This window comes from Manis javanica, chromosome 2 (genome assembly GCF_040802235.1).
Source record: "Manis javanica isolate MJ-LG chromosome 2, MJ_LKY, whole genome shotgun sequence".
In the NCBI taxonomy this organism is placed as follows: domain Eukaryota; kingdom Metazoa; phylum Chordata; class Mammalia; order Pholidota; family Manidae; genus Manis; species Manis javanica.
Genome location: NC_133157.1, coordinates 100,792,856 through 100,806,447, shown reverse-complemented (window position 1 = coordinate 100,806,447; position 13,592 = coordinate 100,792,856). Strand labels below are relative to the sequence as shown.

Sequence of the window (13,592 nt, the reverse complement as noted above, 5' to 3'; positions counted from 1 at the left end):
TTTCTATTCTTTTTACAATTGTATATTATGTGTTTGTGTCATAGTATATACCATAGTTTAGAGTTTATAGTATGCCATAGTTTATAGTACATACATAGTTTGTTCAACTCATCTCCTGTATGAACATTTAGGTGGTTTCCAATATTTTGCAACTGCAAATAATGCTTCAATGAATAAATTGTAGTATATGTATATTAATCTTTTTAGAGATGTATGTTTAAGGCAAATTTCTATAATGGGGATTATGGTGTCAAAAGGTAAATATGTATGGAATTTGTTAGATTTGGGGAAACTTTTCTGCATTGGGGAATTGTGTCACCTTTAATTTTCACCAGCAATTTATGATAATACCTGTTTCCCCATAGCCTCTTCAGCTGAGTGTGTCAACTCTTGAAATCTTGTTAGTGTGATGGGTGAGAAATGGTATATTGGTGTGATTTTAATTTTAGTTTTATGAGTATATTTGAAAGTGTTTTCTTATTCTGGAGAGCCATTGACCATGTCTTTTAACCAGTTTTGTAAAGGATTTTCATTTATTTTTTTCTTGGTTTCTAAATGTTTTTTGTATATCAGGGATATTGAACTTTATCTATGACATACGTGTCATTTATCTTGATATCTTGATTTTTTAATGATAATTTAGGTCATGTCAAGGTCACTCTCCTCCCCTTCCTCCTCCTCCTTGTTTTGTAGTCAAATATATCGATTTTTTACTGTGTATGAATTTTTAGTAGAAAACCCATGTTTTCTTCTAGTAGTTTTAAAGTTCCATATTTTTATAGGTAGATATACATGCAAATTTTTTCTTGTGTGTGATATGAAAAATAGACTCATTTTATCTTTTCCCAGATAGCTTTGCAGTTATAACAGTTTGTTTCAAAGACTTTTTGTTGCTCCAATAATTCTATCATTATCATATTAATGAATTCTATATGCCTCTGTGTCTATTCGTGGACCTTCTTTTTTACTCTTGGGTGGTCTGCCTATTCATAATGCTACATTGTTTTAATTAATTATAATTAAAAATAATTATAATGTTTTAATATCTACCAGGAACAACAACTCATCTTTCCTCAGAGTTCTTGCTTTACAGTGTTTTGTTAGCTGTGGTGAATTGATTTCTGGACTCCAAAAAGATATGTCTAAGTCTTTATCCTGATTACCTGTGAGTGGAACCTTTGGAAACAGAGGACTCTGCATATTTAATTAAGTTAAGGACCTTGAGGTAAGATCATCGTGGATTAACCATGTGGGTCCTAAATTCAATGACAAGTATCCTTATAAGAGATAGAAGAGAAGGAGCCATAGAGGACAAGGTCATGTGAAGACAGAAGCAGAGACTGGAGCTGTATGTCTATAAGCCAAAGAATGTTTTAAACCACCAGAATCTGGGAAGAGTCAAGGAATGGAATTTGCCTTAGAGCCTCTGGAAGGGCAGAGCTCTACTGACACCTTGATTTTGGAGTTCTGGCTCTTAGAACTATGAAGAAATTTTTTGTTTAAACCACCCTGTTTGTGGTAATTTGTAATGGCAGCCCTTGAAAATTAATATACTGGCTATTCTTTTTTTTATAAAGCTATCATTGATATACTTCCTTTTGGAGGTTTCACATGAGCAACATTGTGGTTACTACATTCACCCATATTATAAAGTCCCTGTGATGTACTCCACTGCAGTCACTGTCCTTCAGCATAGTAAGATAATATAGAGCCATTACTTGTCTTCTCTGTGTTATATTGCCTTCCCCGTGCCCCCCCTACATTATGTGTGCTATTCATAATACTCCTTAATTCCCTTCTTCCTCCCTCCCCACCTGTCCTCCTCATCCCCTTTGCCTTTGGTTACTGCTAGTCTCTTCTTGGGGGTCTGTGAGTCTGCTGCTATTTTGTTCCTTCAGTTTTGCTTTGTTGTTATACTCCACATATGAGTGAAATAGTTTGGTACTTGTCTTTCTCTACCTGTATTATTTCACTGAGCATAATACCCTCTAGCTCCATTTATGTTGTTGCAAATGGTAGGATTTGTTTTCTTCTTATGGCTGAATAATATTATACTGGCTATTCTTACATGTTTATTTTTTTGATAATGAACCTTAGTATCAAGTTAAATAGCTTCATTAGAAAACTCATTGATATAACTTAATGGATTGCATTAAAATTATAAGTAAATCTAGGAAGAACTGACATCTTGGTGATGCTGAGACAGCCTTACCAAGGAAGAGGTGTCTTTACAGTTGTTCAAATATAATATGGTGTTCAAAGAGTGTTTTTTTTTCTCCAAATAGAAAAAAAGCTTTAGCTTTTCTATGTTTATTCCTAGGTCTTTTATCTTTTTTTTTTTTTTTTTGCACCCAGACCACTGGACAAGGCTCTTTGTTCAGTGAGTGACTCAGTCAATAATAGCATATTGCCTACAAGTATGGAAGCAGTAGCAACAGGCCAATTACAGCATCAAGTTGTTTAGGTTCAGATGATGATCCTGGCCATAGGAACTCCAGTTTTCCTCAACCACCCCTCCAAGATTCTTGCCTCACAATCTACACACTCTTAGTCTTCTGTTATGGTCCCTGTGCAAGAAAGCTGGAATATTGTAGCCAGATTCCAGAACAGCAACAGAGGATAACACAACATAGAGATAATAACAAAAATTGTGATACAACAAAATTTTGATACAGGTAACAAAAATTGAAATAATCATTAAGCCTGAGGAGGTTATTCCAGCTATACTCAAAACCATTTCTACTCAGACGAGTTCATGACTCGCACTTGGTAGTGGTATGGATAGGGAGCTCCATGCACACCAGCGAGTAGCAAATTTTTTTGCTAGGCTATGTGCCCAATCCACAAAGACCTTAAGGGCAATAAGATACATGTTTTAATGACACCAACATAGGCAAATCTTTTCCATCAGTTAGGATGCATGCAAGAGAGTGGCCCTGTGATAGGACTGTGGCAGAAAGGGGGTCCTGTCCAGGTCTAGTATACCATACCTTTACCCCTCTCCCCGTGGGGGTTCCTGAGGGATCTGTATATAGTGCTACTGGAGGTGCATTCACTGGACATAATGATAAAACAAATCTCCCTGGTAAGATGCTCCTATCTTCCAGCCATTCAAGGTATACTACTGTGATGTTTGGGGGCCACTCTCCCATTACTCCAGGAATATACAGGAGGCCAGCTTCCAGGCCTTGTCCCCAAGGTGCCAGGAGGGCCAGCCATCACTGGTCCATGTATCAAAATGTCCAAAGCCATGTCCACTCATGGATTCTCCAGGGTTTAGTAGAGTTGGTGCTGGCAGCAAGATATCATTCTGGTGGCCAAACCTCAGTTTCAATGATTCCTCCTGGTTTGTACTTGCAGTTGTTTAGGGGAGGCAGGAATATGCATTAACATGTGTGCAGGGCTCAGTGTTCCCTTTGGGGTTTCTTGTTCAAACTCCGAAGTACTGTCCATAATTGGACTGACCATCCCCATAGACTATTTGTGTCTGACTTCAGTCCAGATTTAAACAAACCACTGTACCTCTCTATCATGCCTGCTGTGGTAGGATTGCATGGCACATGAAACTTCCATTTTATTCCCAACTGTTCCACCCACTGTTGTAGTGCATATCCAGTAAAGTGAGTGCCTTGATTACTCTCCATTACTTGTGGTCAGCCATAGGCTGCAAAGAGCTACTCCATGCCTCTTTTGGTCATTTATTGGTTTGCACAACATGCAAGAAAAGAAACCAGAAGTCCAGTAGCTGTGTCTACACAAGTCATGGCATATTGGTACCCTTCTGACATGGGCAAAGGCCCAAAATAGACTTTCAGCCACCTGATGAGGAGTATCAGCCCCTTAGCTATGGTCCCAGGTTTCTGTGGGACTTAGTGAAAGTCCCATTTAGAGCACACAATGCACATCTGCTAGACTCTACTGAGTTCCTCAAAGGTCAAAGGCAGGCCCCACTGATAGGCTACAGCCCCTGCATGCAACAAATATTGATTAACCATTAGGCCCCATCAGAGGCAGGCTTTCCTTCTAGCCAATGTACCTGGGCCAGTTCATCTACTTCATTATTTCCTGGGGATGCCAGTGGCAAATGGCCTCTCACATGATGTACTGTAACTGTTTTAGTCTGACCAGAAGACCTTAAGTCTCGCCCCCGAAGGGGTTGGTGACTAACCATCCATTTGGCATGGTACCATGTCGGTAGCCACAGAGTCAAGCCTTGAAAGATGGCCCAGCTGTCAGTAAAGACAACTAGTGGGGAGGGCTCTTCAGTGGTCATGTGATCTTTGGGGGCCACTCTGCCTTCAACTCAGCCCATTGACTGCTCTTCACCTCTCCATGCTCCATCCATATTGTCTGTCTTAGGATGGAAAGCTACAGTCCTCCATTTTGGGGGCTACCCAGGGCTATAGGCATCTGTGTACCATGCATCTTTGGGTATAGTGGCTCTTCCCTCCTGATAAGGGCTCTTTGCTGCTAATATTTCTAAAGCAAATTCTTCCTGTCCTTCACTGGTATATGATGTCACTGTCCCCAATAAGTGTTGGAGTTCTTTACACAAGGGGCTAGTAGAGAGGACACTATGCTCTAAGTATGCATCCCATTTGGCAAGTGTAGGTGTCTGCCACACCACTCCATGGATTTCGGGTCTAGTTTTGTACCCACCCCGCAATGTGATAGGTGGTTATTACCTTTATTGAGGTCATTCCAGTGATGGGTTCAGTAGCCAGCAAGGTGTGATACATGGCAGCCAATTATTTTTCTATTAAGGTGTATTATACCTCTACTCCTTTCCAGAGTTGCAATCAGAATCCAATAGGTTGGTGAGTTCATTCAAGCTACTGCTGGGCCCCTGTCATAACCATCTTCAGTCACATGAACATCCAGCTCACAGGGCCTTGATGGGTCTATCACACTCAAGGCCTGCATGGCCTTGACTGCTCATTTTGCTGTAGTAAAGGCAGATGCACATGTCTCATCCCAGTCCCACTTGATGCCCTTTCATATCAAATGGTATAAGGGCTTCAGAATTTGTGCCATGTGTGGGATGAACACTCTCTGGTAACCTAGAAGGCCTAAAAACTCCTTTAATAATGACATAGTTGTAGAGATAGGGAAGGCCTTTATCTATGGGTGCTTCTGGTATATCTTTAAGCTTATCTGACCAAATGATCCCCAAATATTTGACTGATAAACCAGGTCCTTGAACCTTGGTGCTGTTCACAACCTATCCTTTCTCCTGTAGAAGTTGCAGCAGTAGGTGCTGTACCATCCAGAATCTGAAAGAGAATTGGACATGAGCATGATATCATCAATATAATGGCACAGCTGCACCATTGGCAGTTTCTCCCATGCTGCCAAGTTCTGGGCTACAAGTCCATGACTGATGATGGGTATGTGGAGGACCCCTGTGAAAGGACAGTAAAGGTCCATTTCCATCCTTTCTACATGAAGGCAAATTGTTCCTGACTTTCCTGCCCTATGTCAATGGAAAATAAGGCATTAGCAAGATCTACAGCATAATGATATGTGCATAGTTCATGACTGAGGGTATCCATCAGGTTTGCAATAGAGGGAACAGCAGCATGCATAGGGGGTATGACTTTATTCAATTCTCTGTGATCCACAGTCATATGCCATGAGTCATCCAGCTTTTTTACTGGCCATACTGAGGACCTGGAAGGACTATGGGTAGGCTTTATAATACCCAACTTTTCCATTTCCTGGAGGGTTTCTCCAATTTCTTTATGCCCTGTGGACAATTTGTATTGTTTTGTATTAGTCATCTGCCAAGGCACAGGAAAAGCTATTGGAAGGTGTTTAGCATGTCCCCTCAGAACTTCCTTCACCATACATATCCTCAGTCTGAACTCACCTGCAGTAGTCTGCCACCATAAGCCCTGCAGGATATCTATACAGTATATTCCTTTGGTGGTAGATGCCCTATTTCAAATGGGATTCAGGCTCTTTTCACTCTGATAGCCTTACCTCCATATCCATCAGTAATAATGGGGATCCCAGGAAACTGCTCATGGTTGCCATAAATCACTGAACATTTAGCTACTGTATCTATCAGGGCCAGGACATGTTTGTTAACTGGGGACCAATGGGTGTATATTTTAACATGTGGCCTTCGGTTCCCCTCTGGTCCCTCAGGGCAGGTATCTCAACCTTCCCCTGAATCAAACTGTCCCCCAGTCATCTTCCTGTATGGGTTCAGGTGAGGATGGTTTACTCTCCAGCAGGATGTCTTGAAATACACAGGCTGGACTTGTGGTCTGTCTCCAACCTCTGCTTCTTTGTCCTCAGTGGCCAGACTGTTGCTCCAGGTTCAGTTGTTGCTGCAGGTCCAGTAAGATTCTATTTGACTTCCCATTAAATTTCTTTCTGTCTTCTCCTGCCCCTATTAAATAAACCCATGTCTGCATCCTGGTAACCTTTGGGGCCATTTAAATTCTTCCTCTGAGTAGCAGACCTTATTTCTTTCCATACTCTCATAGTTTCAACCTCTCCCAAGTCTGCTACCTTATGGGTAACCTTATGGGCTGTCGTAAGTGAGGGGCATGAATGGCTACTAGGGAGCCATTTGAGGCACAACATTTCTCATCCCTGCAGTAAAAGGCTCCTCATCTGGGCCATAATTCTCTGGACTAAAGATGTCATTTTACACACCTAGCTCCTGTAACACATATTGGAGCACAGCATACATCTTCCATTTAGCAGGGGAAGATGATAAATCACCCTGATTGGGCCACACAGCATGAAGCATAGCCATAAGCCAATCGTGGATGTAGTGATTTTCTGGGGTCTGATGTGCATTTTGCAGTTGCTGCTGCAAGGCAGGATGAACTGTCAGTGAAGCCAGATTTCCCATCTTTGATAGAGACAGAACAATTCCACCCCTCCACCCCACACAATATCCCAAAGACACAAGAGCCAAGCTGATATTGATTCTGAGGGCTTCCGCTGAAACTAGGATCCCAAATCCACCAGCTTAGCCTGGGTATAGGGGCAGAGCATAGAGTGCTGCATGACCTGGGTTGGGGGCTGCACTTCTCCCAGAGGAATCCTTGGTTTCTGTGGCATTATTTTCTTTACATACACTGGGCATGCTTTCAGTAGAGGAGTGTCAGGCTCTGGGGCTGATAACACCTTTCTCTCCACTCCCCTGAGTGTCTCCTCTGCTACTACCCTTTACCCTTTCTCTTGTGCCTTGCAGCAATGCTAGCTCAGTCTTCAACAGCTCTCTTACCTTCACCTCAATACCTCACAGCTGGCATTCTCGTGCTTCCTTTTCCTGTTTTTCCCTCAGCAGTACATCTTTTTCCTCCATGGCCTTTGCCTCCTTCAAGCAACTTGCATGCTACTGTCTCATTGTATAAAGAATCTTTTATCTTCTCCACTGCACCTCACGGTTCATGTTCTTGCACTTCTTCTTGTGCTTTTTGCAGGGGTACGTCCTACTCCTTTATGGCCTTCCTCTTTCACAGTACCTTGCAGCAACACCATTTCATTTTTTTTAAAGGTGCCTTCTTTTGGTATCATTAATCTACAACTACATGAGGAACATTATGTTTACTAGACTCCCCCATCACCAATTCCCCCGCACATACCCCATTACAGTCACTGTCCATCAGCCTAGTAAGATGCTGTAGAATCACTACTTGTATTCTCTGTGTTGTACAGCCCTCCCTTGCCCCCCCACATTATACATGCTAATCATAGTGTCCCCTTTCTTCCCCCTCACTTATCCCTCCTTTCCCACCCATCGTCCCTAGTCCTTAACCCTTTGGTAATTGTTAATCCATTCTTGGGTTCTGTGAGTCTGCTGCTGTTTTGCTCCTGCAGTTTTTTCTTTGTTCTTATACTCCACATATGAGTGAAATCATTTGATACTTGTCTTTCTCCACCTGACTTATTTCACTGAGCATGATACCCTCTAGCTCCATCCATGTTGTTGCAAATGCTAGGATTTGTTTTCTTCTTATGGCTGAATAATATTCCATTGTGTATACACATTACATTATCCATTGATCTACTGATGGACATTTAGGTTGCTTCCAATTCTTGGCTATTGTAAATAGTGCTGTGATAAACATAGGGGTGCATATGACTTTTTCAAACTGGGCTGCTGCATTCTTAGGGTAAATTCCTAGGAGTGGAATTCCTGGATCAAATGGTATTTCTATTTTGAGTTTTTTGAGGAACTTCCATACTGCTATCCACAATGGTTGAACTAATTTACATTCCCACCATCAGTGTAGGAAGGTTCCCCTTTCTCCACAACCTCGCCAACATTTGTTGTTGTTTGTCTTTTGGATGGTGGCCATCCTTACTTGTGCGAGGTGATATCTCATTGTGGTCTTAATTTGCATTTCTCTGATGACTAGCAATGTGGAGCATCTTTTCATGTGTCTGTTGGCCAGCTGAATTTCTTTGGAGAAATGTCTGTTCAGCTCCTCTGACCATTTTTTATTTTTTTATTTTTATTTATTTATTTTTATTTTATTTTATTTATTTGTTTATTTTGAGAGGGCATCTCTCATATTTATTGATCAAATGGTTGTTAACAACAATAAAATTCAGTATAGGGGGGTCAACGCTCAATGTACAATCATTAATCCATCTCAAGCCTAATTCTCGTCAGTCTCCAATCTTCTGAAGCATAACGAACAAGTTCTTACATGGTGAACGAATTCTTACATAGTGAATAAATTCTTACATGGTGAACAGTACAAGGGCATTCATCACAGAAACTTTCGGTTTTGATCATGCATTATGACCTATAAAGAATCAGGTCAAATATGAATATTCGTTTGATTTTTGTACTTGATTTATATGTTGATCCCACATTTCTCCTATTATTATTATTATTTTTATTTTTAATAAAATGCTGAAGTGGTAGGTAGATGCAAGATAAAGGTAGAAAACATAGTTTAGTGCTGTAAGAGGGCAAATGTAGATGATCAGATGATCAGGTGTGTGCCTATGGACTAAGTATTAATCCAGGCTAGACAAGGGCAGCAAGACATCCACGGATGCAGATTTCTCTCAAAGCAGGGGGGGTGAGGTTCTAAGCCTCACCTCTGTTGATCCCCAAATTCTCACCTGATGGCCCCCCTGCGACTGTGCCTGTCTTAGGTTGTTCCTCCCTTGAGGAATCTTACCCGTCTCTGGCTAACCAGTCATCTTCCCGGGCCATACAGGGAAATGTTAAGTTGGTAAGTGAGAGAGAAGCCATATTGTTTGCAAAGGTTAGCTTTTTCCTTCTTTGCAGATTTATGCCCTGTGGTTTCTATGCCCAGCACTTGTCTCGAGGTATCTTTACCACCTGGCCTCTCACCATTTTTTAATTGGATTATTTGATTTTTGGTTGTTGAGGTGGGTAAGTTGTTTATATATTTTGGATGTCAACCCTTATCATATCTGTCATTTGTGAATATATTCTCCCATACTGTAGGGTGCCTTTTTGTTCTATTGGTGGTGTCCTTTTCTGTATAGAAACTCTTCAGCTTGATATAGTCCCACTTGTTAATTTTTGCTTTTGTTTCCCTTTCCCAGGAAGATAGGTTCATGAAGTTGCTCATGTTTATGTCCAAGAAATTTTTGCCTATGTTTTTTTCTAAGAGTTTTATGGTTTCATGACTTACATTCAGGTCTTTGATCCATTTCAAATTTAATTTTGTGTATGGGGTTAGACAATGATCCAGTTTCATTCTCTTACATGTAGCTGTCCAGTTTTGTCGACACCAGCTGTTGAAGAGGCTGTCATTTCCCCATTGTATGTCCATGGCTCCTTTATCGTATATTAATTGACCATATATGTTTGGGTTAATGTCTGGAGTCTCTATTCTGTTCCAGTGGTCTGTGAGTCTGTTCTTGTGCCAGTACCAAATTGTCTTCATTACTGTGGCTTTGTAGTAGAGCTTGAAGTTGGGAAGCGAGATGCCCCTTGCTTTATTCTTCCTTCTCAGGATTGCTTTGGCTATTCGGGGTCTTTTGTGGTTCCATATGAATTTTAAAACTATTTGTTCCAGTTCATTGAAGAATGCTGTTGGTATTTTGATAGGGATTGCATTGACTATATGGACTGCTTTAGGCAGGATGGCCATTTTGACAATATTAATTCTTCCTAGCCAAGAGCATGGGTGAGTTTCCATTTTTTAGTGTCCTCTTTAATTTCTCTTAAGAGCATCTTGTAGTTTTCAGAGTATGAGTCTTTCACTTCCTTGGTTAGGTTTATTCCTAGGTATTTTATTCTTTTTGATGCAATTGTGAATGGGATTGTTTTCCTGATTTCTTTTTCTGCTAGTTCATCGTTAGTGTATAGGAAAGCAACAGATTTCTCTGTGTTAATTTTGTATCCTGCAACTTTGCTGAATTCAAATATTTGTTCTAGAAGTTTTGGAGTGGGGTCTTTAGGGTTTTTTATGCACAATATCATGTCATCTGCAAATAATGACAGCTATTTAATTTTTTAAAGAAATATTTTAACTTTCTCCACAGCACTGAGTAGCTGACATTCTTTGCTTCCTCCTTTTATATCAAGGCTATTTCATTTTTCAGTGAATCCACAGCCCTTCACAGGTTGTGTTCTCATGCTGCCATTTCTCATGTTTCTTTCAGGAGCATGGTCTTCTCATCTGTAGACTTTTTTTAATACTGTGAAAAACATTCAACCCAAAGTTCCCATCACCTCATGGTCGCTCTGTTTCTCAAAGGACCTCCTTATTATACCATGGGCCTTCAATGAATCCTGTCAACTCTGCCAATTGTCTCACCAATGGGTTTTAGCCCTGGGAAAGTTCACTGTGGATTCAGTGAGATAGATGAATGACAATGGAATCTTCTTGGGGTAAAGAAGTTTATTACTCAGTTTTGTTCTCCTAGTGATAGGTCAGTCAGGTCCAGCAGTCTGCAGGTCTGTAATTCTCATTTTTCTCTGCCTCCACCTAGAGCACTGGGTAGAGCTCTTTATATAGTGACTCAGCCAATAATAATTTATTGCCTATGGGTATGGAAGCAGTATCCTCACAGTAGCCCAATGATATCATCAAGTAGTTTAGTTTCAGGTTAGGATCCTGGCCATTGGGACTTCACTTTCTCCCACAGGCTCATGTCTCTCTTGCCCCATCAGAGTAGTCAGTCATGAGGTACATGTCTGTGGGGCAAAAAGTCAGGGAGAGTGGCAGATAGAACTCTTGGGAGACATTAAATGGATGTGAATCCCTACTGCCCTATCCCATCAAGAATCCTGTCTGTGAAGAGGAATGTGGCACTAGAAGATCCCCTCAACTCACTGAGACTTTGTTTTTTGTGTTAGGTAGGTCAGCTCTGTCTCCTGGTCTTAAAATCAGTAGCCTTATGTAGTTAGGTATTCCAATTCCCAGTAGTATAGTATGCTGTGGTTACCAGAATGAGACTCTCCAGGGGTGTTCCCTGTATAGGTTGCATGTGCCCTTCTGCTGCAGCTGGGTAGGGACTTCTGCCAGCATGCTGCTGGGAAGAACCAGTCCTTCAGCCTCCTGTCAACATAGAGGGGCAGTAGCTACTGTCAGTGCACTGGTTTGCAGGGCTGGCTGTCTGGGCATGGCTGGCTGAAAGGCAGGCCTGCAGCACCAGCAGGTGTGCTGGTGGGTATGGCCAGCCCTAAACCCAGCTGACACCAATGGTCGCCAGACTTCTATGAGTGGGGGCACTCATGGGGAGGCCTAAACCTCAGCAACTTCCTTGGAGGCTCAGCCCTATCTACTACAACACGCCTACTGGTGGGTGGGACTGGCTCCTCCATCCCTACAGCAGGAGTTCTGCAAGGGTAGAGATTCTGCTGGGGCTGGTCATGGGGTGTGGTGGGCAGAGTTGATTTGGAGGGGTGCCCATCCAGAAGGGTGGGTTGGGTGAGAAGTGTCTGCAGGACTACACTGGAGCAGGGCAAGCGGTGCTGGCTTGGTACAAGGAGAGTATCACAACTAACTTCAGAAAGCATCAGGCCAGCTAGGCTGAGGGAGGGAGTGAGCAGAAAAATGGACCCCGCCAGCCCCTTCCAGGGAAAGCTGCATATCCCAGCCCCTTGGCACAAGGCCCCAAACTTTATAGGCATTGCTCCACAGTTTCATAGAATTTTTCTCTTTCTACTTAGTGTTATTTGTGTAATGTTGATTTTCCACACTTCTGATCAATTTTTATTTTCCACTTATAATCATCAATAATGCTCTTGATTCAGCAGAACCAATAATTGATATGTCTCCCCAGTAGCTGAGAAAGCCGGATTTTTCAGTTAAGTAACTTTTTTTCCTGCATGAATGCATGTAGTAATATTTTTCTTTAATAATATAATTCAGAACTCTTACCTGGGTGTCATAGAGTGGGTTTGTTTTTTTGTGGCAAACATAGTCATTTTAACATTAGATTTTTTAAGTGGTAAACGTTGATATTTTGGACTCTGTGCTTGATTTTGTACAGTTTCTCTCATTATCTCCTAAACCAGTTCTCTGTATTTTCCATTAAAAATATCAGGTAGTAGTATAACATTTTGTATCTTGATTTTTAGGCCCTTTTAGCAAAGTTATATTGAAGAGGTAATGTTAGTAAATGTAATGCTTTTCATTATTCTCTGCTATGTGAAAAAAATGCTTTTCTGAGAGGAATTTAAACGTTAATTTTTTTACCTATATTAAGAAAATTTATTAATCACATATATGATTTATTTTGGGGCTTCCTAAATATGGAAACTCCCAAATAAATGGAAAATTGGAAAATTCTTTTTTTTTTCTAGAATTAAGTTGTCTCTTCAAGGTGTACTAAAAACTATCTGTAAATATAAAAACATTGTGATTTTTCATTATAGATTCATAGTTTTATTTAGTAATAATTGAACATTGTAAGAGACTTATTTTGTTATACATTGTGAAGAATCTTGTTTTTAAATGTTTTAATTAAAACTTTATTTTCCAGATTTTGGAATCTCTTTTTAAGGTATGTCCAATATGTTGTAGTTTAAATCTATGAAAATTTAATACAGAAATACATGTAAATGAAGAAGAGGTTTCTAAGTTGTGAGGCAGTGAAAATAACTCCCAGACTTGCTGCCACATATAAATGAAATGTTTATGTTCCAGTTGTATGTTGCAATAGCCCCATTCTGAGCCCTAGGATAAGTGATGTTTGGGTTAGGACTAATATTTGATAGGTGAAGATTCAGATACACATGCATTCATACCCATTTATTTCACTGCAGAAATTTAACTTACTAAAACTATTTCTTTTTTTTTTTTTTTCTTGAGAGGGCATCTCTCATATTTATTGATCAAATGGTTGTTAACAACAATAAAATTCTGTATAGGGGGGTCAATGCTCAATGCACAATCATTAATCCATCTCAAACCTAATTCTCATCAGTCTCCAATCTTCTGAAGCATAACGAACAAGTTCTTACATGGTGAACGAATTCTTACATAGTGAATAAGTTCTTACATGGTGAACAGCACAAGGGCATTCATCACAGAAACTTTCGGTTTTGATCATGCATTATGAACTATAAACAATCAGGTCAAATATGAATATTCGTTTGATTTTTGTACTTGATTTATATGTGGATC

The 13,592-nt window shown here is 40.6% G+C and overlaps 1 protein-coding gene across 1 annotated transcript in view; it reads left to right on the top strand.

The window, feature by feature from the left end:
* The window catches only part of CCDC7 (coiled-coil domain containing 7), a 149,687-nt gene that overhangs the window by 33,223 nt on the left and 102,872 nt on the right, over positions 1 to 13,592 (top strand). The window contains 1 exon segment of the mRNA XM_073218869.1: positions 12,949 to 12,969. Within this exon segment, the coding sequence (XP_073074970.1) occupies positions 12,949 to 12,969 (21 nt within the window).